General features: G+C 38.6%; 1 protein-coding gene across 8 annotated transcripts in view; it reads right to left on the minus strand.

Annotated features, from left to right (window-relative positions):
• Positions 1–26,027, minus strand: part of lrp1bb (low density lipoprotein receptor-related protein 1Bb) — a 251,401-nt gene that overhangs the window by 113,002 nt on the left and 112,372 nt on the right. For all 8 annotated transcript variants that reach the window (XM_056389279.1, XM_056389275.1, XM_056389278.1 and 5 more), the window contains 14 exons: positions 24,081–24,303; positions 22,177–22,369; positions 21,894–22,037; positions 20,411–20,647; positions 19,696–19,876; positions 14,345–14,564; positions 12,436–12,625; positions 10,344–10,466; positions 9,856–9,999; positions 8,449–8,574; positions 6,726–6,839; positions 2,791–2,871; positions 2,509–2,679; positions 1,036–1,218 (listed from right to left, as the gene is read on the minus strand). In XM_056389279.1, the coding sequence (XP_056245254.1) occupies positions 1,036–1,218; positions 2,509–2,679; positions 2,791–2,871; positions 6,726–6,839; positions 8,449–8,574; positions 9,856–9,999; positions 10,344–10,466; positions 12,436–12,625; positions 14,345–14,564; positions 19,696–19,876; positions 20,411–20,647; positions 21,894–22,037; positions 22,177–22,369; positions 24,081–24,303 (2,330 nt within the window). The remainder of the gene's footprint in view (positions 1–1,035; positions 1,219–2,508; positions 2,680–2,790; positions 2,872–6,725; positions 6,840–8,448; positions 8,575–9,855; positions 10,000–10,343; positions 10,467–12,435; positions 12,626–14,344; positions 14,565–19,695; positions 19,877–20,410; positions 20,648–21,893; positions 22,038–22,176; positions 22,370–24,080; positions 24,304–26,027) is intronic.

Below are 26,027 nucleotides of genomic sequence, written 5' to 3' on the forward strand. Positions count from 1 at the left end.
TGCTAGAAAGGGCACTCCGTTCTTCTGGGGAGGACAGAGCAAACTGCACCAGTGCACAGGGGTGTGACACTGCAGAATTAGGGTGAATAATAATTGTGTGGTCTAAGCAACCCTTCACCATGCAGCACTGCTTCCATTCTTGATAATACTGTCAAGGGATGAGCAGAAAGCTGTAGAGTTAAAAACAGAAAGCAAAGAACATTTCTCTGACCTTCTGCTTTCAGTTGTTGAAAGAACGTGGATGTTGGGCTTGGGTACAAGAGGCTGTTTAAATAGACCATTTAAATGGTTTCTCTTAACTCTTCGAACAAGTACATGAAAACTTCACTGTGCTGTTCCACAGTTGATATTTCTTAAGCCCGTCATCAGAAAATCAAGCTTTTATGAAAGGAAAGAGCCATTTTGCAGCTTAATTTACAACTGATGGAGACAAAAATGCCCATGAAACGATTAAGATTCTTTCCACCTTTCTAAAAAACCAAAAAAAGAGACTGGAGTAAAGATGGTCTTTTATTTAGTCGAATATATCCTGTTTATTACAGCTTTCTCTGTGAAGGTTAAGAAGATAAACTACATTTGCTTTAGGCTTTGATAAAAATCCAGACGATCATGTTTAATTTAAAGTGAAATTGTGAATTGTTTTGGATCGTTTTCTAGGATATAACCCACATACAGAGCGGTAAAATGATGAATCTCTGTCTTTTGTTTCTTGAAGTGATTTCTATATGTGAAACAATAGTCAATCAAGTAAGCTGATGGGGCTATGTCTCTTTTGATGTGCCTCACTTATACTCACTGTCCTTCCTCTATCCATTAGTTCAGTCAGACGTCCCTTATGCTAGAAGTTTAACATCTGCTTCAGACAACTGATCAACTGGACAAGATTTATATATATACTCACCAACTAAAACTGTCAATAAAAAGGAAACACCACCTTTAGCATCTTTTTGCATCTTTAGCATCAATAGCTTGTATCAAGACATATTTCACTTCTGGGACCCATTGTGTCATTTCACAGTGTACTGTCCTCACTACCTGTATCTTTGCAGGTAAACTTGGCCTTGGGGTCACACATCCTTTTGGTGCCCTCACAGTCTTTCTCGTCGCTTCCATCTTCACAGTCCTTGTCTCCGTCACATCTCCAGCGCTCAGGGATGCAGGTTCCATCTGTGACACAGTGGAATTCCTCCCCACTGCACTCAATCACAGGTGGCAGCACTGAAACAAAAGTCATTTTACGAGTGCTTCACGAATCTACAGCACAGTGTCATGGGCAAAGGCACGGCAGTATTGAACTACTATTTTACAAGACATCTTTTACTGTTTACAAATATTTATCTTCGCAAGCAGGGCACTTGGCAGCTATAATAGGTCAGTGAGTTCCAAAGAGGGATGTTATTTCACTTCTAGCATTTAAGTTTTACGTCTCTAAGATGTTTCTGTCTCTTTTAATGTTCACTATATCTCTCTCCAGCAGGGATTCATTACAAATAAAAGAAACTGGTACCACTAGACCATTATGTTGTATGTGTTGCATTGCAAATATTGGAGTCACTGCATAGATCCTCTATTGATAAAAAATGCTATATGGCTGGGGGGAAATACATCACACTTTTTCTGTGAGGGTTTTCCGTAATGGTTTAATATCCCTCAATCATTTAATAGGAAACGAAATAGTATATTTTAAATTATATAAAGAATTTGTAAACCAAATAAAACCAAGAGAACATAACATAATTGCATAATAAACAGCATTATAAATTAAATTGTGTTATTGCATTTTTAATTCAGTCTATATGATGTTCGGAATCTGATTATCCATAAACTTAATATGTTATAGTCAAATCCAAAAAACATTTCCTCAACAGCCGGAGCAAAGCTAAGACAGATTCAGTCCCCTAGGGTAAAAGCAGGCACGGGGGAGTGGAGAAGCCTGCAGCTCCCATCAGGAAATGGTTTGATGAATAGTCTACACATTCTAGTGACAAGCAAGTGAGCTGTGAGTTTTCTAGGAGCTTGCATGAGGTTTCTGTGGTAATTAGATTAAATGATTCAACTCCTGATGGTAAAATTCCCCCAGACAGACTGGATAAGATTAGTCACACGTGAGTGTGAAAACAAAGTTATTGGACTCAAGCTGATTAATTGTTAAACTTGTAATTACAGCACCTAAATTCAAGCATTGATTAGAATTGCAAATAAAATCATTAGCACACTGAAACAGATATAAAGGCAACTCCACCCTGACAAAGGTGCTGGCAGACAGCTCTGCCTCGAAGCAGAGCAGATACAGTATTTCGTGAAATTCCAAAGGAGCATATCCTTGTGATGACTTAATATATAATGGGATCATTATAAATAAGCTGGCTTCATACTACTAATATCTTGATGTAAAACATGAATAATAACAAGATTTGTCTTATGCTGGAGGGGATGTGTTAGTCTACGTACTTTTTATCTGACTCAATACTTCACAGCATTTTAAAAAGGTAATGCTGGCATTCTTACGTGCTGATCCACCTCTGCAGGTCGTGTTCTCATCGCTGAAATCTCCACAGTCATTGTCACCATCACAGGCCCAGTGGTCTGGGATACAACGGCCACTGGTGCACTGGAACTGGGTGTTGGAGCAAGACTGGATGCAGCCCACCTCATCGCTGCCATCTCCACAGTCATCATCTACACATATGCGCGAACACTCATGAAAGGTGTCACCAAACAAACACACAAAATACCATGGCTGAAAAATGTAATGTTAGAAAATCAACAGATTTCTGTTCTTGGCCTTGCCTGAATCGCAATGCCACTTCACACTGACACATCGTCCATTGGAACAGCTGAACTGGGTCAGGGGCTCACAGGTGGGGAAGCCTGGAAAGGTTTACAAACAGATAAACATCAACTACTAGTCCAATCCAACTTAAAGACATACAGTATTTACACTGCAATTCTACAATTGATATCTGTTGTTTTGGGTGAAATATAATAGAAAACAGCTTTGAGTTGTAATCCAATGGACACATCATGGTGAGTCTGCATAATCTTTAATCCAGATGACATAGATTCTGAAACTACTATGAGCTGGGTCCATATCAGGGGTTGGTGATAAAGAGGGAAAGAAAAATGATGTATTTGTAGATTATTGTCTTGAGAATACTTTCATCAACTAACTGACTTGGTTGGAAATTCAACAGTCACCATGCAGTCCCAGCCACTTTTTCATTTCTGAAACTGTCTATTTTAACAGCTCCCACTGCAAAGTCTGGAAAGGGATGTCTCTGTGTTGCATTTTTATTCTTATTTATAAGTTTTTGCGTTTGCTGCTGATCTGGGCCAGTCAATTGAGACAACATGTATGTGATACTGAGCTATAGACCGTTTGCAAACTTAACTTGACAATGTAAGCTGGTGAGAGCAAATTACTACCTCTGTAGTCAGCCAATATTTGATCCAACATCCATCACTGCAGTCAAGGAGACTACATGAACTAAATTGGTCAATGTTATAGCATCAATATTCTCTAGCAGTGCTGCAGGAGGTATAGGAATACAGATTCTACTGCATTTTGTGGTCTAATGACATTGTTAGGATCAACATTTTTATTCCCATCAGATACCAGTCCTGTTCCCGATTTTAAGATACTGTACATACAGAACTTTTAAAATATCCTTACTGGATGCCTGAAGCTTTATTGACTTCAGTATGAAATGAAAAGAATGAAAAGTATTCATTTGAATTGATTTGTTGGCATCTACTGCTGCTGCCTGAAATACCTTAGGCACTGTCGCAGAGACATACTGTATCTTTGTCAAAGTGTCTTCTATATTTCCATCAAATGTGTTAGGTCTCACTGACAGGGCATGACTGGCTGGAATTTAACATTCATTAAAAATGAAGCACGAACATCCATAAATAATGAAGGTTTCAAGCAAACAGTGAGCTTGGCTAAAAATGAAACACCAGGATCCATTAATAATGACTGCTTCAAGTGAACAGAGAGCCAAATATGAGACACTGTGTGACAACTACTAAACTACTGACAAACAAAATCCAAATTAGCATCAATCTCTAAGGCGGCCACCACTGAGCTTCAGGTGTTCCAAAACCCACAGTAGCGCCACTGAAGCTAAGTGAGCTGCCAAAGCTGCACAGTACAGTGCCTATAGAGAAGTAATGCCTGAGGAAGCTCAGACAACAATATGGGAGAGAATATGTTTTGCTGCACAGCTTGATTTTGACTGAATGAAGCCGAGCATGAGCAACTTTAATTACTGCTTACACCCTGGCTGTTTGTGACTGTGTATTGAAGCAGCTTAGGACACACAAAGGGAGGCTGGGGCGATAGAGCACAGTGCAGCGTTTCGCAAACATCAATCACTGTAAAAGGCTGATTTAGTACAAATAGTGATTAAGGGAGAATCTTTAAACCTTTACCCCCATCTTTTAAATGCATGCTGGTAATTCATCCAGTTCAACTTTCCCTGCTGAAAACATATTTTACAGCCTAAAACGCTCTTTTCCCTTCCATAAAGAAAAGGTTAAACTTCAAAGAACTTCGCAAAGCTCAGGCCATCATGGTGTGCCACGTATTTTCCTCCTTTATATTTACCAAGATTAATCCAAAACACAGCCTGCAACTTTTTGCCAACTGAAGCTGACTGAGATTATAATACCACTGAGAAACAACTAAGAACAGTGAACTACTGCACAAAAGTATGCCGTTTACTCAGCACCACCCCTCTAAGTTAATGCCATCAGTGAGCTCATGTCTACTTCTTGGTCTAATGAACAAAACATCAATAGATCAACTCCTAAAACTCTCTCACTCTTATTAAGTGATACATGTGAAAGAGACATATTCAGGAAATATTCAGGAAGTAACGAAAATGATAAGTAGTTGTGAGCAGCATTATTTTCAAAGAGCTTGACTGTTTGGCAAGTGATGCATCAACAAATATGGATGTTTGAAATTCTTTGAAACCATTTGCGTAAAAGTAACTTAATTCTTTCCAAATATATGGTTTTTAAATGTTTTATTTTTCCTTTCTCAATTCCCTGTTTTAACGTAAGCATAGGATATAATTATCTTTAATAATTATCAATAAAATCATTATTTTATCTGTGTCTAACTTGATATAGAACAACACTATAAGTCTACAGCCACACTATACCGGCTCGAATGCTAATGTCAGCATGCTACAAATGATTACCACTAAACACAAAGTGCTGAGGCTCAGGGGTGGGGGGGCTGTTATATGTGATTTATGTTTTATATATCACTAACAGCACTATAGGTGGAAAACTGCAACATGAATGTTAAATGGGAATGAAAGCCAGAAGTGCCTAGGTCCAATTAATTTTATTAGCTTTACAAGTTTTGCTTTTAAAAGACATTATGTTTAAAAAAAAGAACGTTCTTAACAAATTACATCAAATGAATCCATATCTTCTCCCTATCCATTAGAGGTGAAACCTGAAGTTTTATCCATAAGAAGAAAAAAGTTTACAAGGTTCTGGCACAGTTGACAGTTGATAAAGTCACATTTAGAGTGTTCCACGTGCAGAATGGAAAGTGATTTTTGAAATTTTTCATGTACGAGAATGGAACAAATGGAAAACCCAAAAATATAATGGCTCCGGCTGTAGCCCCCGCCAGCACTGAGGCACAAAGACATCTTACTTATTGTAACTTCAAATCTCCTCCGATTAGGTATATCATTAACAACTGTGATGAGTAAACAATTAGTGATTGCCCGAAATACCTAAATTAGTGTTTGATTAATTCACTGGGTGGCCTGTTTTACATCTTGACCTCAAAGAGCAACACAAACACCTAATGACATAATCATTGAGTTAGCAGTTCAAATCAACAACCCTATCACCCCTCATAGATGTTTAATAAGACAGTGGGATTACCACCTCACGGTTGTACGCCTCCGCCAACCAGTCAAATGCAGTAAATATGGTCACAATCTCCCCTTCCTGAGTTACAGCAGTGAATGACCAGAAGTGTTTTTGCAGAACATTATGTCAAAGTGAAGTTTGGATAGAAAATGTCATCACTTTGTATACACATTTTATCCTATATTTTATCACATCAGTGTATGAATTGTTGAGTTATGGCTCAAAACTTCTTTTGAGAGGTCACAGTGACTTTTGACCTTTGACCACCAATTTCTAATCAGTTCATCCTTTAATCCAAGTGTATGTTTATGCCAGATGTAACAAAATTCCCTCCAAGCGTTCCTGATATATTCCATTTACAAGAACATGAGGTCACTGTGATCGCGACTTTGACAACCAAAGTCTAATCAGTTCATCTTTTTAGTCCAATTGAATGTTTGTGAAAAATCTGACAAACTCCCCTGAAGGCAATCTTGAGATATCAAATTCAAGAGACCAGAAATGTGATTTTTGAGGTCACAATGACCTTGAAATTTGACTTTTGACAACCAAAATCCAATCAGGTCATCTTTCAGTCCAAGTGAATGTTTGTGCCAGATTTGAAAGGATTCCTTAAAGGCATGACTGGGACATCGCACTTTCAAGAATGGAATGATTGACCCCAAAAACACGTGTGATGATTAAAAAGTCTTTGCCATAATGCTCTTATTAGTACTTGCTTCATTCACACAGCTGGACTATTTTACATCTTGACCCATTAGAGCAACAATCCATACAGAGTGACACATGTGACATGTGGCAAATAGCCATGTGTGACTCACTGCATGATACTTCATCAGACATGTCCCCGCAGTCATCCTCCCGGTCGCAGCTCCAGGCTTGAGGTATACATCGTCTGTTATGGCAGGAGAACTGGTCGGCCTGACAGGGCTGGGCTGAGAAATACGAAAGAAGCTACTTAATTCAATCACATGTGCATAAGTCAATGCAGGATGTGCACAACAACGCTAATAATCACTACTACACCAGGATATCAGTGTCCGCCCAGTGGATACTCCTTATCACTCAATCACACAGAGCATGGACGGTGTAAAGGCCATTGGAAATGTGCTGTTACTTGATGGGCTGTCAGTTACATGCTGCTTGGCCACAGACAGCACCCAAGTGATTTCTTGCTGATGTGGGATATTCATGTCAATCTGACGATGAAGGAGAATTCATCATCCTCTGCCTAATGCAGGTTGATTGATCCTCTAAGGATAAAAAGCTCCTAAGAGATACCATTGAGGACATGGGAAGCAATGTGATATATCGTAAGTGTTCCTGACATACAGTCGCCCCACGTAGGTGCTACAGCTCTTTGATACTGGAGAGTACTCTCACACAATGAGATTGATTGCATTGTACTAAAGCTACTCAGGAGTCACAAGTTATAACCGTAATGACTGCTTTGACAGCATAGTAAACCTCTGTTCAAGACTTTGATGAATAAAGTACATCTGAAATGAGAGAATCTCATCAAAAAACGGCACTGAAAAATATTATTTATGCCGTTTCCCTTTCTTGTTTTAATACTTTTGATGCATTATGTAAAGTGCTTTGAATTGCCTTACTCTATAGATGAGAGATATGTTTAATCTTTAATTCTTACTGTTTGCATAAGCTTCATGAAAATCAATTCAAAACTAGATCAGTTAACTGAACAATAGGCTGAAATCACAATATGTTGTGGTGATATCACTATTTCAGAAAATGACACTTCAGTATACATTCACAAAATGACTGATGCATGTTTGGAGACAAACAAGTGTATAAAGTTTGAAAATCACTCAGTGTGCAAAGAGAACCACTGGAAACAAATCATTTTTGCAAAAAATGCCTAAATTGTAAAATACAGTGGAAACTATTGGATACAATTTGGGACAGAATCATTTTTCTACAAATGCTGTTTAAATAATTAGTAGTCCACTTACAGTGTTCATTTTGGGTCTTTTCATAAATGACAACATATGTAAAGAACTTTTGTTTCAGCCTGCTATTGTAATACTGTCATATTGTGTGTGTGTGTGTGTGTGTGTGTGTGCTGTGCGCACTCACTGCCATGGCTTAGTTATTTTTCTCTCTTGTTCCTGCTCTGCTCCTGCTTTGGGACTTTTACAGTGCGTAATTATCATCCCCACTCTCTCATAGCAGCAGATGTGTTACATGAGTGGAGTGTAATGTTTTCACCCTGATCATTCAGACTAGGCCTGGAGCAGGAGATGGCCAAAGTGCTGCTCATGTTGTTTTTTCTTTAAATAAGTAAACAGCAAAGCTGTCCATTTCATTACTTTATAATCATGTAACAATTATAAAGCTCAAAAAAAAAAAAAAATCTGTAGTTACCATCCGTTTATAGTGACCAATTTGACCTGGACAGATGTGATCACTATAAGCGGTTTCCACAGTATTATCTATATTCAAGTGATATAATAATACAGTTATCAAACTGCAGCCAAAGCAAAACTACATCTAAGACAAACATAATGATGGTACAGTACATACCTGTACAGGTAGTATTGGCCTCGTCCTCATTGTTACCACAGTCATTTGTTCCATCGCAAAGCCACTTTTTGGGAATGCAGCGATTGTTGCTGCATTTGAACTGATCAATGGGACAGCTGTGATTATCTGTCAAAAGTTCACACATCAAAAGTCAGTCAGTGGCCTTGCAGCTCTTGCGTCAATTAAAAATGTTATCGTAATTGACAAATTAAAAAAGAAAAAGCACTAACATTAAGCATCACATTTTCAGTTTCTGTAGTAGCAAAGGCGCTAGAACTGTTTGATTTTTTAACATTAAAGCTTTATCTATTCTCCAGCTCATCATCTCTCTTGATCCTACGGAAAAAAAAAGGTTAATGTTCATATACAGTTTATTCACAGATCCTTAGCTCAACTAATCTTGACTTGTACTGATGCACCAGCATCAGGAAACATAAAAAACATAAAAGGAAATATTTTAGATGAGAATCTCGCTCAACTTCTCCTTGGTGGTTTGTCCTTTAATTGACAGAGTCTCCATAAGAAGTCTTAAATATATTTGCTGTGTGGTTTTAGTGGTAGTAGGATTTAGTTTCTTTTTTGTTTTGTATGAAGCCACTTTCACAAAATATCCATCACTGGAAGTAACAGCCAAGCTCCTTATTTTCTTTTCAATCATGTCATTTAACTTTAATTACACATTGACCATTCAGATTCATTAAGCCACACCACTCATAAATCATACTAAATTAATGTGAGCAAATTTCTTTGTAGTTCTGAGGTACTGTGACACAGCTCTGTGTAAATGATGAATTACCTTTGATTTAATTCCTAATAATTAAGACAGTGGTGGTAGTGCTAAGAAATATCTCAGTGCCAGATGCTGCAAGACCGTGCTACACTGAGACCAGTGGTCAGATAAATTCTCTAAATATCGGGTCTCTTATCACAGGCGTTATTTCAATCTATTGAACTTAATTTTAATTCAATAACAGGTTGTGAGAAAGCAAACTCACCACATGACAACATTTGCAATTTAAAACACCCTTCATACAGCCCTACCCACTAAAACAAACCATGTTAGATGATAGTTGATGTGTATGATATCCAGACAGATATTTGAGAATAGTATCACAAACAAAACAGCATCCAAGCATTTAACGTAGTGTTTACATGACCGGTTTGTTAAAGAGCAAAAACCACTTCAGCAAGAGCAAGAGGGGAGACAGCAGCGCAGAGGAGGAACACTTTTCACCCCGACCTCAGCGACTTGAGTAACAGTTGACAGAAAGAGAGAATCAGCCTTAAACAGCTTGGGCTTTCCTTGCTTGGTGAAAAGCTCTGCATTTACAATAAGTGTATCATATGATGAAGCTATCTGTACATATATTTGTGTGTCGGCCTGTAGCATAATTTTAAAATCCTCACAGCAGCTGTGGCTCTCCTCATCACTTCCATCCAGACAGTCATCATCTCCATCACATTTCCACAAGGCCCGAATGCAGCGATGATTATGGCACTGGAACTCATCGCTTTTACATCGCTGTGGCTCTGACCCACTGCTGGAGGCTTCTGGGAGAAACAGCGGGGAGACAAAATCAACAAGAGACATCCTATGTGCATAACTATGTGTTTGGGGGAAATTATTGGCATAGGTATAATAGCACATAAAACATGTTAATAACGCCTCATGACCTTATGTGTAACGAGTGTCACAACAGGGATTTACCTTGTATTTCTGGAAAACCACTGGGGAATTCTATCACCTTTATTTATTGGTTTATTAGCAGATTTGCATGTGAATAGATAAGGTTCTTATTTGGTCTTTGTCCCATAGGATGAAGCCAGTATTACAGTATACTGGGACAAGATGAGCTTAGGCCTCTTGCTCTGTCTGATTCATTATGTCCTCCTACCTGCACAGGTGACATTGTTCTTCTCCAGGACCTGGTTGTCAGCGCAGGCACACACTCTGCCTCCTGGGATGGCAAGGCAGAGGGTATCGCAGCCCCCATAATTCACACTGCATGCATTGTCACCTGGAAGAATAGATCCCGAATAAGGTGTCTTACACATTCAAAGCTACATTTTCTGAAGCCCACCTCAAGTGACACGTGATTTTGTTGTTGTTTTGTCCATTCTCTATTCTGTATAGTGGATAGCAGAGGTCCAGGGGTCACTTTAAATTCTATAAAAATAAATCACCTGATTATTACAAAACCCCTGTCTTAGGGAGACATGCCGGGTCTATGTCATGTGATATATAACTATTTGTCAAGTGAATTATTGTGAACACTGTGGGAGAAAGACATTTGACATTTTTATCCTTTTTGGAGGAACAATTTGTCTTTCTGGACAAAGCGGACAATCTCCAAATGAAAAAACAGAAAATACTGTCACATATAAAGTTAAGGCACAAGACACCTTTGTCACTTTCATTTAACACTGAGCGCAAAGGCAGTGCCTGAGCCAATGAGATAAAGCCTTTGGTTTTGTAAGAGCCAATCAGTAATACTCAGAGAACTGGACAGCCAATTAATCTACTCAGTGACATGAACAATGGAAAAATGTCCAATAAAAATTCTGTGCATGGTGTGAATTGCACTGTGCATACAGTAGCAAACCATTTATCAGCATCATATACTTGGGACTTTCCTACACAAAATCTTCATGCAAGTTCTTGTATGAAAATCATTGTCACAAGAATGAAACAATCTCACGTCAAAGCTCATCACTTGACTGGGAACAATTAATTTTTTCTTCATTTGGAGTAATAGTGTCAATCTCCCCTGATTGTGGAGGTTCTGTCTGAGCACTGGTTTTTACATACCTATTATGGAATAACAAAAGAAATGCCTGCTGTGGAGGCCTATGCAGTTCTCCACTGTCAGCCGTATCCAGTCCCTGTCCTATCTGTTCTTTTCAGTTCTCTAACAGCATGAATCCATCATCATTTGTTACAGAAGTAAGCAAACCCCTCCAAACCTTGGTCACCTTGTTTTACTTCATAGAGTGGAGCCCCAAGTGATTTCAAAGGCAAAGTCAGTGCTGATCAGTATTACTTTTCACCATGAAATTTGACACCAGTTGGCATATATGTATACTATTGGTCAAAAGGTTTAGAACACATATGTTTTTCTAGTTGTTACTGAAATTGAGTTCAGTTCAGTGAATAATCTTAAATGGTATGTGCTGAACTGCCCAAGGTACAAATTGTACTTGAATATGTATTTATTTTCATAGAAATCAGCCTTGAAAGTGAATGCAAACAATTCTTACAGATGACTTCTGCAGATGACTTACAAACCCTCTGTCTGTACCAAGGAAATGTTGGAACAAACTGTGTTACTACACCTGCTGATGCATTATTAAGACAAAATTGTACTGCAGGAAGTAGCACTTTATATTACTATCAGCATGGTGAGAAAAGGCAAGTAACAAAGGAACACAGACTGGTTGGTCTGGGGTTCATCCTACAGAAAGTTAATGAGCCAAAACATTAGAAGCAAAGAACCAGACGATGGCTTCACGTGATAGAAGAGCAGCACAGTCTTAACACATGAGTGGAAACTTCTGCAACAGTGTTAGGAGAAATTTTCTGAACAATGTTTGATATGTATTGTATGAAGAACATCTCGAGTGTGTTCAGCTGCTGAATGAGAAAATAATCTAGATTAAATTTAGTTCAACAAAAACTTAATCCTTATCTCCAATTTTTTATTTTTATTTTTTACATTGCTTTAATTTCAGAAACACTGACACACTGAATTATTTAAATAATAGCTGGAAAAAATGTAGGTGTTCTAAAACTTTTGGCCAGTACAGTAAATCTCTGGTGTATATATCCTATAAAGTACTCCCCATTAAAGAAAGCTGAATAGGGGATACACGTCTTGACATGAGGCACAGAGTGGTTCTATTTTCAGTGCAAGACACCCACTTTCTCTGTTAGGGAAGCCATGGTTCACTGGCACTGGATGAGGAGTAAATGAAGAGAAAGCAGCCAACCTTGCTGACTCTGTGCATCGTAGACACGCAGGCCAAAGAGTGGTGGTCTCTCACTCCGCAGCAGAGTGACATCGCCAGTGGTTAGGTCCAGCTGGAAGACCGAAGCGTTCATGTACTCCGTCCAAAAGATGAAATTATGATAATGGGAGATTCCAAATGGATGGTTTAGCTCTTTTCCGTTGTACACCACCTGCAACATGAAACAAACATGCAGTGTAATCAGAAGATTAGGAGAGTTACATCAAGACACCACCAGCCACAGAAAAAAATCAATGTCAAACAGGGTTCTAGCTGTTTGGATACTGGCTTAGAAATGATTTGATCACAGTATATGATGAATGTGATTCAATTTCTTTGCACAAATTTATTCACGGAGCGCTGTCTGCTTATAATAATGTTTGCTAGAATCTTGGCATTGATTAAATAGCATTTGCAAATAATTCATTAGCTTAATATGCCAGTACAGCCACAGTCGACAGGAGCAGTTGAGGATGAAGGGATGTTTTGTTGGCAGTTAATGTGGGACGAGGAAGAGTTTTCAATCATACCACTGCTTTGCAGATTAACATTGTATCATATTTAAAATATCAAAACCAGTTTGGTCCTTGAAATTCAGGGGCCCAAGAGGTAGAAGGTGAAATATGTTCTAATAACTCCTTCTGATCTATTTTTAAAAGTCTGTGCACCCCTTACATTGTTAGAAATCTCTTCACTCAGTATCAGGTGTTTAGTGCAGTATAAGCAAAGTACAGAAAGACGGTAAACAACACTGCTGGGGGCTGACTTTCTCTTTCTCCTACAATGTAGGAATCACATGACTAACCAGGTTACTTATGTTCCATGTAAACATTAGAATATGACCTACACCAAGATAAGTCATAATCACAATAGGGATAATACTGTATGTGTGTCCTCAACTCCGGTCAGTGAGTTGGAAGGTTTATTTTAACAGTTAGGTCACCCTGAATTTAACTTAATGTCATTGATGTTATCAGGCATTCAGATAGACTATGAGCTATAAATCCAGATGTTTGCTCCTGGAATAACAGCTGTCAAAATCATCCACTGTGCTGCATTAAAACACTGAAGGGATGGCTTTGAGAGCAAGCGATTCTCTGAGCCACGAAATATATAAAAATAGCTGTTAGCTTCAGTTTCAGTTATATAACAGCAGCGGTGAGCGAAGCGAGAGTGCAGCTGTTTTGCATCTGTTTCAGTGATATTTAGCAGGTGAACACACCTCGACAGTGCCACTGTTAGTTGGGCATTTTATTACTGCTGCTGTTAAACGGAAATTATACAAAGTTAGATATGAAATGATTAAGTATTATAAAATAATTAGATATTAAAATTAGTAAATCAGAGCCTTCAGGAGACATCTTGCCTAAGGCACCAACATGTCAATAAAAACCCCTTCTGAAATTATTTTTTAACACTCAATGGATATAATTTCAATTTAGAGTTAAATCACTCATTTAATATTATATTAAGATGGCAATAATACACGAGTCTATGGTTTGATTCAAAAAGTTATTCAGATTATTTCAAAGAATTTACAAGTTCTTCTAATCAAACATAAATTAAAATCTAGCTTTGTAACTTTGCAACACAAAATCTAGAAAAAATGAAAAACTGCAAAAAAAAAAAAAGCCAGGAAAAAATTTAACTGCATTCTTTAGTTAATGATTTGGAGTTTGGAGAACCTTTTTTTTAGGATGCAAAAGAACTACCTACATTGACACATTAAAATGAATTGTTTATTCACTTGAATTCCACCTAATGCCCTCTATTAAACTCTCACAAGCTGCCTAACTTTAAATTTAACTAGAACAACAGCCACCAAAACTCCTGCAAATAAGTTCCTCCACAATGCAGCTACTGTGCGTGATTGCTACATATTGAAACTCACCATTCTTCCAGTTCCATTGAGATGAATCTTCTCGATGTGATCGTAGTAGGCATCACACCAGTACATGGTGCTGGTGCCGTGGTCCAGGGTCAGACCATTGGGCCACAACATGTTGGAGGTGACGAAAATGCGGCGGTTGGATCCGTCCATCCAGGATTTCTCAATCCGCCCTATGCTGTCATTGACCTCATCCTCTTCCCAATCTGTCCAGTACATCCAGCTATCATAAAGAGAGATAGGACCATACAGTACAGGCAAACAAAAAGCAATTAATGCTGCAATAAACCAGCATAATGAGGCATTGCTTTAGTTCAGAGGGGACATGTTAGTCATGCAGCAAAATCAGTAGCTCATAAGATCCGAACTAACACTCATTACATCTCACAGTCAAACTAAGTAATTTCATTCTAGCTGTCTGCCCCTCCTCCTAGTTGTGCTTGTTGGTCCATCCACCAGCGTCCTCCTGCTTTGATTTCTTATTAGTCAATACACATGTGACAGCCCATTTCTGCAGGCCTCTCTCAAAATGAGATATTCCTTATTAGAGTGAAATGGATCTTGTGTGTTCTGTTCTATGCACCCATGGGAAGGTATGAGTGTGGTCCCATACTGAATTTTTCACATGCTGATTTGATTCATGCAGGGAACATTACAGAGAACAGGACCTGTTCTGCCAAATACATAACATAAGCATTAGTTCAGAAAACCAGTTTTATGTTCACGAAATGAGTGTTCTCAAGTGAAATGGAAATAAACTGGGATCCAGATTTCCCATATGTAAAACAAAATAATCAAACATCTTTGGTAGTCGAAAGAGGGTGCATCATAACCTAAGAAATTATTGAGGCTTATTAAGTTAAAGTGCTGCTTGACTGCACATCAAGGCAAAGTTAGAAGTCTCATATTCCCCACCAACAAAAAAAAAAAAAAAAAAAGAAAAGTTTTTAGTTTATCTTATGTATGCTGAGACTGCAACTCCCAGTGGGCCATTGGTATTTGAAACATGATTGGATCAACGATTTGACGTGATCTGTTCTCTAGTAACCATGCCCAGAGGATTTGCTCTGTTTGAGTGTTGCTGACTTAGCCATGTGGCCCCCTGTTTCTCATCAATGATAGAGGGCTGGCTAAGAGAAGATGAAACAGAATGGGATATGGAGGTGAATGAAGACTCCCTCTGTCTCGAAGTCATCTTTACAACCTCATGAATTATTCAGTGGTGCTCCACACTAACATGCACACAGACATAGACGCCACATCAGATAATCTGATGGACACCATGCAGTGGCACTTTTATAGTAAGAAAATGTTAATACTACTTCCATTCTGTTGAATAAAGACTGGATATAATAACTGAAATTATCCATGATCAATATTTTCATTTAGAGCTGCAGTGTCAATAAACTGACTGTAATCTTCAAGGAAAATGGCAAAAATTTTAGAGAAACTTTTTGCTTTTATGTGATAGTAATCTCAATATATTTGAGTTTTAGACTGTTGGTTACACAAAACAAGACATTTAAAGTAATCATTTTCACAATTTGCTGACATTTAATAGACAAAATAATTATCAATTAAGAGAAAAAAATGTAGTAGATTAAAAGCTAACAAACGTAATTATGAGTTGCAGCCCCATTTTTCATTTAGTGCAATGTATTATTAGTTATTGTATCTTTAGAGGATGTGTTCATGTCCTTATTATTGAAATTAATTTCATAAATAAACTTAAAATTTGAAAATGCATTAATGTTGCTACAACGCTGTCTATGCCAGTATGTGACAACAGTCATAAATACACCCTCATCCAGGCATCCAGACATGAGCAAAGCTGAGTGAAGCACCACTCAAGTCAAATGGTATTTGTATGAGGTTTTTTTACATGAATACATGTATGAGGTTCCTAATGCAGCACAGATAGAGAGGTATGACACTGTTAAGTTGACGCCAGTAGTCCTTATCATGTCAACACAGACTGAATGTGGCAAACAGAGCAGGAAATAAGGTTGCAGAATGCATTCAAGAAATCTGTTGAAGACATGCATCCATTTCACCTGAAGAGACCCTTCCTGTAGAGCAGATAGAGATCAAAGGACTGTGGGGTTCACGCTGAACGCTCCCTCAGAACCCCAAAACAAGCTTTTCTAATTATTTGTGCTGTCGGTGGGAGGCTCAGAGTAAAACTTATTAATCCTTATACAGAAACGTCACATGATATCCCCCCATTCCCCAACACTGCTGCTATGGTCTGTCAGGGCTGAAATTCTACAAACAAAGGACAGCATGCTATTTCCTCACTATAGTCTCAAAGGTTTAAGACTGTGTTCTCACTTCAGTTGTTTTATTCTGCAGATGAAACATAGGCATATATTTGATGTTTTAAAATCATTGTTTTTTTTGTTTGATTGTTTTTTTTTTTAAATCTGTGATAAATGTCAAATGGAACAAGTTTGAAATAGTGACTGAAATGCAGCCCATTAGGACTACATGTTAATTTCCAAGACATTTCAAAGCTGCTGCTCTGCAGTTGCAAAAATCCTGATTTGATCCCCAAATACATAAATTTAACACAGACTGTGCTGTGATATCAGCTAACTTAACTTGTAAAATTATCATTCAGGGAGAAAGTTAGAAGCGCCAAAATATGTTTCTTATTTTGTCTCTCTCAGCCTGGGAGGGAGGGAGATGCCATTGGTAACTACTAAGATGAAAAACTAGCAGATCTGAAATGCATGTAAATGACAGAAATGCCAGCAACCGAAAATGAGAAAAAACACTTACTGCAACATGTCAGCAAAGCAAAAAAAAAAAAACAATTAAGAAATAAAGGGTTTCTGTTCACTGAAACGCTAGAGAGCTTTTAATCTGAAATGGTTACAAAAAAAGTTTGTATTAACACGTAATGTAGCAATTTCTATAGGAGTGGATCAAAACTAGGCTTTGTACCACTATGACCAACTATACATACCAAACAGTGGAAATTAAAAATAAATACCTGTTACTTGCAGTAGTTGAAGTAAATAAAGGCCCTGCTCTGCAATTGCAGTCCAGCCAAAAAGTCTTTAAATCTACCAACACTGCAGGCTGTAAATGCCCCTAATAGAAACTGTTTGCGCTATTTCATTTTCAAAGAGCAACAGCCAATGGGGAGACTCCAACTCAGTAACTCATTGACATTCACGAGCTGGTCCTACAGTTGCTGTCCAGCCAAAAACATTCATATGTTAACTAAACAGCAGAACAGGCTTGGATAGTATGTTACATGGTTATCTGTAAATATGTAAACTGAATAAATATGTCTGAGTTTTCCTTGCAAAAGGGGTTATTAAAAGCAGCTCCACAATCCACCCTTACTCCTTGCCGTCACACATGTTGACCAAGGTGATTAGTAAGACAACTTGCAGTGATGTAGATAAGTCACAGTGTAATTTACTTGTTTTATTGCTATTGGATCCTGTTAATACTTAGAAAATAACAGTATTTTCTTTTTAATGCTTTGGTTCAGTGTCCACACACATCTGTGCATGTGTATAATAATACGTGGTATATCATAATTAATCTCAAAACAGCACAAACCCGAGTCATGGAAAGCTTGACAAGTACACTTTGGATACAGGCAGTCACCTCTGAGCCCCACCCTTTATCAACAGGACACCTACAAAAATGATAGAAACTAATGGTTGGTAGGCAATCTAGCTACTACAGACAACACCCTACTGCAGCAACAAGAAACCTGTAAATTTCAAGATAAATGCAAACAGGCTATCGCAGAGATATCACTTCCACTTCAGTATCATTCTCATTGATGGCTATTTTTAAGCTTTAGCTGGTCAAGGACTGCTTACCTTACTTGTCCTGACGGTGCACAACTTTAGGACTTGAAAGTACTGATAATTGTTACAGACAAGTGGAATAAAAAAAAAAACTAACAATGAATAACTTCTGGTTTCTGGTTTTGGTGTATGTGCCTGCAGTATAGCAATGAAATAGCTGTGTATAGCAAAATGTTCAGAACAACCCCGTTGAGGCTTGAAAACTAATCTCTGACTGCTATGGATTTGGTGTGTGTTAATACGATTTAAGCCTGAAAGTGTTAATCCTTAAGATCCTTAAGACACTCAATGAATTTGAGATTTGCAGCATCTTCTCTATATGTTAATTACCATCTCTGCTGGTGGGATTCTCCATATATAAATTTGCACTGGAAGAGCAAAGAGATGATCTATGAGCACTATGGAGAAACAGCCATCACACAGGTTTATTGTGGTTAACGAGCGGATAGCTCTGCTTTGGGTTAAGGGAACAAGATGAGCCACCATTTTCTCTCTCAAAAATCCCCTACAGCCTCCTTCTCATTAAAACAGCAGATTGCCTAAGATTCTCTTAATTTAACCGTGCTGGTTTACTTGGAGGTTAGGATGCTCCCAACACTTACATATTTTCTTTTGAAAGGTGCTTAGTCAAATCATCAGTCAAAGCAGATGTCCGCTAAAACAGATGATCTTCGGGATTAGTATTTGAAGCAAAGTGATATCAATATCTACAAAAAGGCACAGTGGTCTTTGGATCTGGATAACATGAATCACCCCCTGGTAGGCCACTGTAGTACTCCCCCTTTTTTATCTACTTCATGGTTCATTGATGACGATTGTCGTTGGCTGTGTTGGGGAAAAAAAACTGATTAAATCCCTACATTGGTATCCGAGATGAAAAAAAGATGCAAAAACAAATTTATTTTAAGCAATTTGAGATTTACATGTAATCTTAATTTGTTAAGTCTGGCTTGTAAAATCTGAATAAAAAAACTTTTTTGTTTAAATTCCATTTGTCAATTTTGTCAAACCTACGCCTATTACAGTTATAACAAAGCAGGTGAACATAGACTTTAGCCAAAGTCCTGCATGGGTCCAGGTTTGCCAACCCATACATGCACCACAACCAAAAAGTTCAGTAACAGAACTAACCAACCAGTCAAAATGGCTTAGAGCAGGTTGCTGGTAAAAGCAGTATAGGCAAAATTGTGATAGAAAATGATAGAAAGCCTAACCAACTTTTTTAACTTAACCCATTATGAGATGTGAGTGGCATGATCTTATTGACTGTCAGTGGCGAAGGAAATTACACTGAAACAGACTACAAACAGGACACTTTTTTCTCTTTGTTCTTACATCACCCACAGCCTGCACACATCTAATTTTGAACCAACCCATAACTGTCTCCTTAGCCATACATGTTACAAGCATCTTTTGCTTAAAATACCTATTAGCTTCTGGCCACAGGATTTTTAGGGTGTCTCTTTCATATCCACGGTACAATACAGTACAATACCATGAATGGTGCTTTTTTCCCCTGACCTGTTAAGAGGGTCGACCACAATGGCCCGTGGGTGCGACATATTCCCTTCCAACAGAGTCTTCCTGGTCTGTGATGCTCTCTCCAGCCTGGCAACGCTGATTGTCTTCCTGTAGCCATCGTTGGTCCAATACAAATTATTCCCAATCCAGTCCACTGAGATTCCCTCAACATTGTCGAGCTCTAGAACAGAATCCTCAGCACAGAATTCAACAGGATCACCAGATACAAATGTCATCTGATTATAACTTTTTAAAGAAAACTTTGATGCAGTACCATGAAAAACAGGAATATCCATATTTAATGTTTGGAAAATAAGAGTGCTTAAAACAGCATTCGGATGATAAAGTGTCTAAGGAAACTGCGAAGGAAAGATCTTACACATGCAATCATCAAATAATAAGTATTAATTACATCAGCTTTCAAATATACAGTACTTTATTTTGCACACTCGGGCAACCAAACATTGTTTGGTGAGAAATAGTTTTGTCATCCAGTGGCATCAAAATGTATTTAACATTGTACTATATGGTGTTTATATAAATAATACAGATTTGCCAGATTAGTAAAACGAATAAAAAATAACCGCTTTAAAATATATGAGATGTACAGTATACCTTACATTAGAAGGTCACTGTTATAAGATACTGCATACAGTCAGCTGAATTCATTGTAGGGAAATGCTGCAGTTAGTATAAAAACAGCTTTTAGACCCACCATCTTTGAGTATCGTCTCTCTGTTGCTTCCATCTATTTTCTGCCGCCCAATAAGGAAACTGGTGGTGTCAGCAAAGTAGATGTGTCCCAATTCTGTGTGGTAGTCGATGGCTCGAGGGTTGACCAGATCCTCAATTGGCACCATGTGCTCATCGCTGGACTTTATGTTCATATCCAGGCCTCGGATAACGCCGGGACGCCCCTTGCCGTAGAACAGGAAGAGATCATTTTTGGGCTCTACAAGGCAAGAAAGGACGGATCCATTTTACTGTTATTGTCAATTAATTGGCCTAATTCATCAATGCTGATCTCAGCATTAAACTCTCTTACTGGCCACATTGTTCTTATATGTGAGCAAGAGCCAGGGCCATCCATTCACCTTAATGGAGCCAGTAATCAGTGCCAATGACTATACTCTCCTCCCTCAATCACACTCCTGCCACAATGCTGCCTTGACAGTAAGAGAAGGAAAATGCATGAGCAAACACACAATGGCAATACTTACCTTGGCTGTGAACACTGCTTCTGATCTAAAATAACATGGAGTCTGGGTAGAAAGGCAAACAAAGAGGCCTAGAAAGCTGAGGCAGCTCCTCAGTGGCCCGCTAGCCACTCAGGGGGCTGTACGTTCCCGAACCCTTTGGGATCCTCCAGAGAGGCAAGAGCAGGAATGAAGAAGAGGGCTTCCAGTGAGAAAAGCAGACCTCTCCTCACTCTCAGCCCCCACCCAAGAGACTGGGATGCTGGGGGTGAGGACCACACATGCCTCACTTCAATTTATCATTTTGTGAGGGAGAGACCAACTACCCAAGAGACAATTAAACATTGCAAGAGACCCAGATATCAAACCCCACCATGACTGCTGTATGAAGAAGCACTACCATTTAGCACCGAATCTCATTATGCTTAGGAAGAGAGAAAGCGTGAGCAAGAGAGAGATAGCTGGTGTCATCAGAACATCTCTGAGAGGGGAATAAATCAAATGTGTCATGCCAAGCCTCCCAGTGCTTCTTTACCCCAATCGAAACGTGGTGGGCCCTCAGATTGTGTCATCAATTTGATCTTATGCTTTTATTGTCAACTGCACAATGTCCAGCAATTGATCAGAACAGACAACAAATGCAGACAAACTTAAAACCTCATTATGATAATAATCAATCAGGATCGCGAAAGGTCGATAGCGGAACGTCACTTTCAAATTGGTCTGTGTCCACCAGCGCTCATCTTTATCACTGTCAGTCAATGAATGATGCATGTGTGGCACACCATCAGCTCTAATATGACACGTGACCTTTACAGGCCCACGTCAATATCAAAGAGAGCAGTGATGTAGAATGTTCTTTTCAGGCATAACTCAGGAATCTTATTCATGACAATCCTATAGAAGGGGATTTTAATGGAAAAAAACATTATTAAGGATATGTACCAAAATACACAATTATATATCTAATTCCATCCAAAGCAAAATACTGTATGTACTGACTTTTGCAGGACTGTCCATTAGAGCCCAGGCTGTAGCCAGTACGACAGCGGCAGGTTCTGGACTTGTAGCTGCCACTCAAAAGGCAGATATGAGAGCAGCCGCCTGGTTTTCCATATGAATCCATGTCACATGCATGACTCCTGACTGTGGAGAAAATCAGAAAGGACAGCCAAATCATTATAAGTCAAGGAAGCATCATGTTTCTGACCCAGACTCCAACATGTGAGCCATAAAATGAGGCAGATTCTGACACTTGTTAACCTATATAGAAAATGTTCTTTACCTTTTGGCTGAGTGAGTTCGTGGTAAACACAGAGTCCTCTAGTATTCCCCAGGCTAGCCAGTGTCGTACTCTCTGCTGTGATGTTGAACCTCTGGATCTGCAGCAGCTCCACAGACGAACTCCCTTTGGAAGGGTCAAAGTGGGTAGCATAGATGTAGTCCTCAAACACAGCTAATGCATAAATGTACGACACCTGAAAAACAAGGCAGATTCATGGTCCCTTTTTTTTTTTTCCTTTATCCCTGAAGCCAAAAATAAGTAAAACCACAAGAGGAATATAAAAAGAACAATAACCAAAGTAAATTAACAAGAGGACTTTTTTCTTTCAACATGCAGCAAGCGTGAGGGGGATGGAGAGAGTGGTAGTGCTGTCTGTACATTTGGCAGCACAAACAGGGTCAAAAACTCGACTCCACGGGGAAGCTACTGGCCCTGACACCACAGCCTCCATGCTACATTTAGCAGGCTGACACACACACTAAGCGACATGGCTGGATGATCTGTATTCACAAGAAGTAAACCTAGGCTCACTAGGTGACACCTTAACATGAGGGGCAGCAAGAAACATGCGTCAGAATAAATAAATAAACAAACCACTCAACCATCTCTCTCTGTGGAGTTTGCCTCAGCATAACTTTCACACATATTGCTTCAAAAGGATGTGCATATACTACGCTAGAATCTTTACCTACAGAACATAAAGTGTTCTATTAGGTACTTGCTGGATTGAATATGATGACAGAATTATCCAGACAGGATAATCCTCATGAGACGTAAAACAGAAAAGCAGGATCGAGGTAATTAACAGATGTTTAATTAGGATGAAATGATTTCTACAACCCTGTACTACAGCAGTGTGTAGCCATCACAGACGTGAAGGCCACCTTGTGCAAAATGATCAACTCAACAGCTAGAAAATGCAATAATACGGCCATGTCACCCAAACAGAATTTTTAATCCTGACTATGATAATAAATGAAGGACATTTAGAGAGTTGAGGATTATTTCAAAATGTCATGTGTTACTGTGAGGAAGCTGAGCCAAATTTGAGGAAACTGGCAGAAAACATACAAGGGCTGCCCCCAAAAAGTCAACCAAACAGTTGATGAGAAGACTTTTAGTCAACCATGTTTTGATAGGTCAGTTGGTCGCAGGGGAAAAAAAAAAAAATCCAACTCCACAGGAAGTGGTGACACTGACAAACACACATCGTTTACACAGCTGCTCCCTGTGGTCATATGTCAGCCAGGAAATCCAAAGTGGATCATTTCAAGAGGGTAAAGAATGACCCTGAGAAGGTGATGTGCACACACAAGGCAAATTTTCGCTTATCATTCTTCAACCTCATACACAGCTTATCATTTGAAACATGTAAGTGGCCTAGGATTATGCAAGTGTTTGTGGAACACAATAAGGTGCCTGAAATGTACATTTTTCTTTCCTTATAAAGTGTGAATATGTACTCCAAGTTGTTTTAAAGGGTTATCTAATGAATAGTCATAATCTATGATGAAAAGGCTCAAAAGTACTACAAGGAAAGACAATTCATTTGCTCATTTAGAAGACAACCACAGATGTGCCTCAGTTTTTTCAATTTAATAAATCATCTGTTTCCTATTCAAAAGACCTTTTTCTATGAAAATGCAGAGTGAATTATAACAAGCACTAAATTTACCACCTGTCTTGCAGTGATAAAGCACAGTGCCCTAAATCTGAAAATTAACACAGAAACACCCTCTCATGACACAATCTCGCAAGTCTCTCAAATGAAGAGGGAGAAAGTGATGATAAGAGGAGCCAGTTGTCTATTCAGATTCTTACTGACGTTTGTCCACAATGGTTCCTTATGATGTGCAGCCCATGGAAGACAAAAAGCAGCGCTTACAGTGAAACGTGATACTCACTTGGCTTCCATGGATAATGGTGTGCCTATTCCTGCCATGATAATCCACCACATCAATGTAATCCAGGTAGGCGTCTGCCCAGTACACCAGTTTCTTGACCACATCCAATGCCACAGCAGTGGGCTGCTCAATTTTATAATCCACCAGCCGGGTCCTGTTGGTGCCGTCCATGTTGCAGCGCTCCACCTTGGCCACATTCCCATAGTCAGTGAAGAAGAGCATTCTGTAGAGGGTGGAGTGATCACATTATTAGATACTACAAAAGAAATTGTCTACTTTATTGTGAGAGCAGAGTTGCATTCTTTGATCCGAATCTTCTAAGAGCTATTTCTTCTACATACAATAAGTTAATCACAACCACAATATGTACAGACATACTTTACCTTGCAATACACATTAGTGTATTATTCAGGCTTGTTTCATGTGATGCTGCATATATAGCAAGACATTTGATGAAACAGAATTTTCATGATGAGGCACACCAGGTATCTCAAGCTTTTGATATGTCCACATGTTGAAGTGGTGGCATGGCCCTCTAAGTAAGACTGATACAGTAAGGCAGAATTAGGGGTGGGTTGTATTTGTTTAGTCTTTCCAAAACCAAAAACCTAAGAGCAAAAGTATGAGTAATCCCCTCTCTTGTTTGCCAAGTATGTGAGGTAACTGAAATAACACTGCCTGACACTATATTTTTCATAATTATTATATACAATTATACTAGGGCAAATTAGCACTACACTGCAATACAAAATTGCATGATAAATTAATAAAACCATCAAGCCAAGTGAAAGTGTGAGACCCCATTTACAGGATTCTTCTTTTAAAACAAGTTAACCAGCTATGGAGCTAACATTAGCCAGCTAGCTAATTAAACTGCCAGCTCATAAAATCTTCCAACACTTATTTCAGCTGTCAAAATTGACATTTGCCTGCTAGAAATGTGAGTCCTCCTTTTGTCTACAAAGACGGGACCATTGTTTTATAAATTATACATAATTTTGAGTTGTAAGTCTGCCATTCTTCTCATTGTTAACTTTATATGTGCTGTGAGAAGCCTGAGACACTGACAGACATAGTGACACTAAGAAAGAAAGATGGGCCTTAAAAAAAAGTACTTTTTATTAAAATGTAACTGATTCTGTGCAATATCCTTTTTTCTTTTTTTTTTTTACATGTTATCATGTCATACTATATATTAAAGGACCCACACAGTATTAACAATTACCAAGATCACTGACACTTGGTCTTAACTACATAAAGAAAGTGTTTTTGAAATCAACAGCAGGATAGTTAATCTAACATATGAATCTGTAACTGTACAGTATGAACAGACAGATTACACATGCTAGATCAGATTCCAATAAGACCTACCACTTCGCTGCATCGTCGGGCTCTAATTACAATAAGGTGTTAATATTAGATTATGGTTATGTCAGCAAAGCTCTACCCACAGTAAGTGCCCTGCATCCAGTCGAAACAGTTCCAAACTGAGGAAATAATATAAGCTATAACACAGCTGCATGAAACTGGCTGCACTTCTCTCTCAATTGCATCTATACACCTGATCTGGGCCCGCTACAAATGTATGTGGTTTTAGCATCTTGTATTATTCTGATTCCTGATATTTTGTTTGGAAAAAAGTCCTCCGTTGTGACAGTGACCCGTCAAAATTGTTGAAGTCAATGTACTCCTTTCAGCCCATTCATTCTTAGTGCAAACTGTGTGTGGTCTGCCCAGCACAACATGAAATGAAAGAGGAGCCAAAGGAGTGGATGATGACACAAGTTAAGTATCTAACAATCTAAAAACCTATGAATTTTCATTTTTCCTTCAATGTAGAAATACAGCACTTCAGCTATCTTACTTAATCCCCACAACTGTTAACAGATTAGGGAAAAGGTTGAAATGAATAGTTTGGTCAACAAAGCAAATCACTGACACTAGAAG

The sequence above is a fragment of the Seriola aureovittata genome, chromosome 11 (assembly GCF_021018895.1).
Source record: "Seriola aureovittata isolate HTS-2021-v1 ecotype China chromosome 11, ASM2101889v1, whole genome shotgun sequence".
In the NCBI taxonomy this organism is placed as follows: domain Eukaryota; kingdom Metazoa; phylum Chordata; class Actinopteri; order Carangiformes; family Carangidae; genus Seriola; species Seriola aureovittata.